The sequence below is a fragment of the Arachis ipaensis genome, chromosome B05, assembly GCF_000816755.2.
Source record: "Arachis ipaensis cultivar K30076 chromosome B05, Araip1.1, whole genome shotgun sequence".
Lineage (NCBI taxonomy): Eukaryota > Viridiplantae > Streptophyta > Magnoliopsida > Fabales > Fabaceae > Arachis > Arachis ipaensis.
Genome location: NC_029789.2, coordinates 132955062 through 132957470, shown reverse-complemented (window position 1 = coordinate 132957470; position 2409 = coordinate 132955062). Strand labels below are relative to the sequence as shown.

Genomic DNA, 2409 nt, shown 5'->3' with positions numbered 1-2409 from the left:
GTCAATTAGATTATTATAATAAGGGAACATTGTCTTTGGAGAGAGATTAAAAAAATAACTTTGGTTTTGCCTAGTATTGATTTTATAGAGAGATATTGTTTTGAATATTCAATTTCTAGTTTATCATATTAGCACACTTTACCACTTTTGTATTGTAGTATGCCATAAGCCCATAATCTAATATCTTTTTCATCCTTTGAGTGAGTTAAACATTAATAAACACCTATATTTTTAATGGGTTTTGTTAAATATTACTTTAACAATACTCGTTCTATTAATAAAAAATTTTAATTTTTTCTACTTTAATAAATAAACAACAAATGTATTATTGGAAATTTAAACTTTCTCTTTTTTCTATACAAATCTTTTTAATTTAAAATTATTAGAAATATAACTATTCATTGTTTTCTTTTATCAGTTAAAAGTTTTGAAAAAAGTAGTATATGAGAGGAATCTTAAAATGTGCTTTTAGAGCACATATTAGTTAAATTCATAAAAAATTAAAAATAAATCAATTTGACATTTAATAATTAATATAGTTGTAATTAATAGTGCTTTAATTATAACTACTTGGCTTTGAATAAAGTGTGCAGGACCACTTTCAACTATAAATTTGCACATAAAGCTTCTAATTTTGTAGTAGCTAGCTAGCTATATATGTAACATTATATGATAGGAAGGAAGTGTGATAAGTGATGACATGCATGTGAAACGCTAACTAACTATAAATATATGTATTCTTGTGCAGCAAAAAATAAGCATAAAGATGCAACTGGATTGTGACAAATGCAGAAGCAAGGCACTCAAGCTTGCATCTCAAGAAAAAGGTAACCACGTATCAACTATCAAGTAATTAATTAATGCTATGATTTCAATTCAGTAATTAGTTAAAGGGGGTAACAAAAGCATCAACTACTTATAGGGGTATGAATTGTGAAAGTTCTGTTGAATTTCCTCCATTTGTGATATTTCTCTTCTATCTTCTACACAACCCTATTAACAAGTACTTACTAAGTTTGAAATTTTTCAATATTGGTCTTAATAGTTTGATCTTAATTAGTTAATAACAAGACTTGGTTCCCCTAATGAATTTTTGATGACCACTAAATTATTCATCATCATCATCAACATTATTATTATTCAGGTGTAAGCTCAGTGGCATTGGAAGGTGATGATAGAGACCAACTGGTGGTGACTGGAAAAGTTGATGCGGTGTGTTTGGTTAGGGTTCTTAGGAAGAAGTTTAAATATGTAAACCTCATGAGTGTCCAAGAATTGAAGGAGAAAGATGATAACAAATGCAAGCAACATAATCCTTCTGCTCCACCATCTGCTCCTTATTGCTACTATCCGGTTTATTATAATTCTCATCCATCTCCGAATAATTGTTCCATCATGTGACGAATTATACTGATTATGATATTAATATAATTAATGATGATAATAATTATTATTTACTAGGTCTTCTCAGCTTCTTATATGTTAGTAGTTGCAAGAAATTAAATAAATGTACGATTTATTTTTATCATGTTCTATTTCTTTTTTCCAATTACTATAATTTTAGAAGTTGGTTGTGATATCTTTCATTTTAATATATCCTTATTATTAATTAATTAAGTAAAACAGAGCATGCTGAATTATTTTGTTCTAGTCACATGGAAGTGTGTCTTTTACACTTCATTATTCCATCACTTTAAATTGGTAAAATTCAATCCAATCGAAAACTAATGTGATTTTTAACTTAGTCAATTCAACTCGATCTTTCTAACAAACAGAAGAATAATTAGGTTTCTATTTCGGAAGGGTTGCTCTATGTTTTGGGGAATAACTGAAATAATATAGCCCATAGAGAATCACCAATAAATAGAAAAGATGACAAATTTTTCAATGGGGCAAAGTATTGTTTAAAGAATTTTGATCAATTATAAGTAATAGTGTAATTTAGAGAAAATGATGATATGTATTCGTAAATTTATTAGTTTTTACCTTTTATTCAAAGTTATTTTTTGTATTAGTTAGATTTCAACGTTGAGTAAATATAATAAGTAGCTATAAAATAGGCATTGGTAAAAAGTATAGTTAATTAACTTTTTTTTTATTAATATCAGTCAATTTTTTAATTATTATTTTAATTATTTTAAATTCTAAATTATAAATTATAAACATTTAAACTTAAATACTAAATTATAAAGCTAAACTTTAAAATTAGCTAATGTTAACTAACCAAAAATTAATTTATCCATATATACTTTCTTTTAAAAAATTCACACGCGTTCACACACAACAAATACAATTAAAAGACTTTCAGAACTTACCAGTTATATATGATCATTCTCACTAAAAATGCAATGAATTTGCTAGACTAGTAATTTAAACATTATTAGATACATAATTATTTATGTATATTTT

The 2409-nt window shown here is 26.0% G+C and overlaps 1 protein-coding gene across 1 annotated transcript; it reads left to right on the top strand.

Annotated features, from left to right (window-relative positions):
* Positions 715-1469, top strand: LOC110263026 (heavy metal-associated isoprenylated plant protein 47-like). The gene is made up of 2 exons (XM_021103560.1): positions 715-827; positions 1145-1469. Exons 1-2 carry the CDS (start codon positions 767-769, stop codon positions 1399-1401), a joined length of 318 nt encoding a protein of 105 aa, XP_020959219.1. The 5' UTR covers positions 715-766; the 3' UTR covers positions 1402-1469.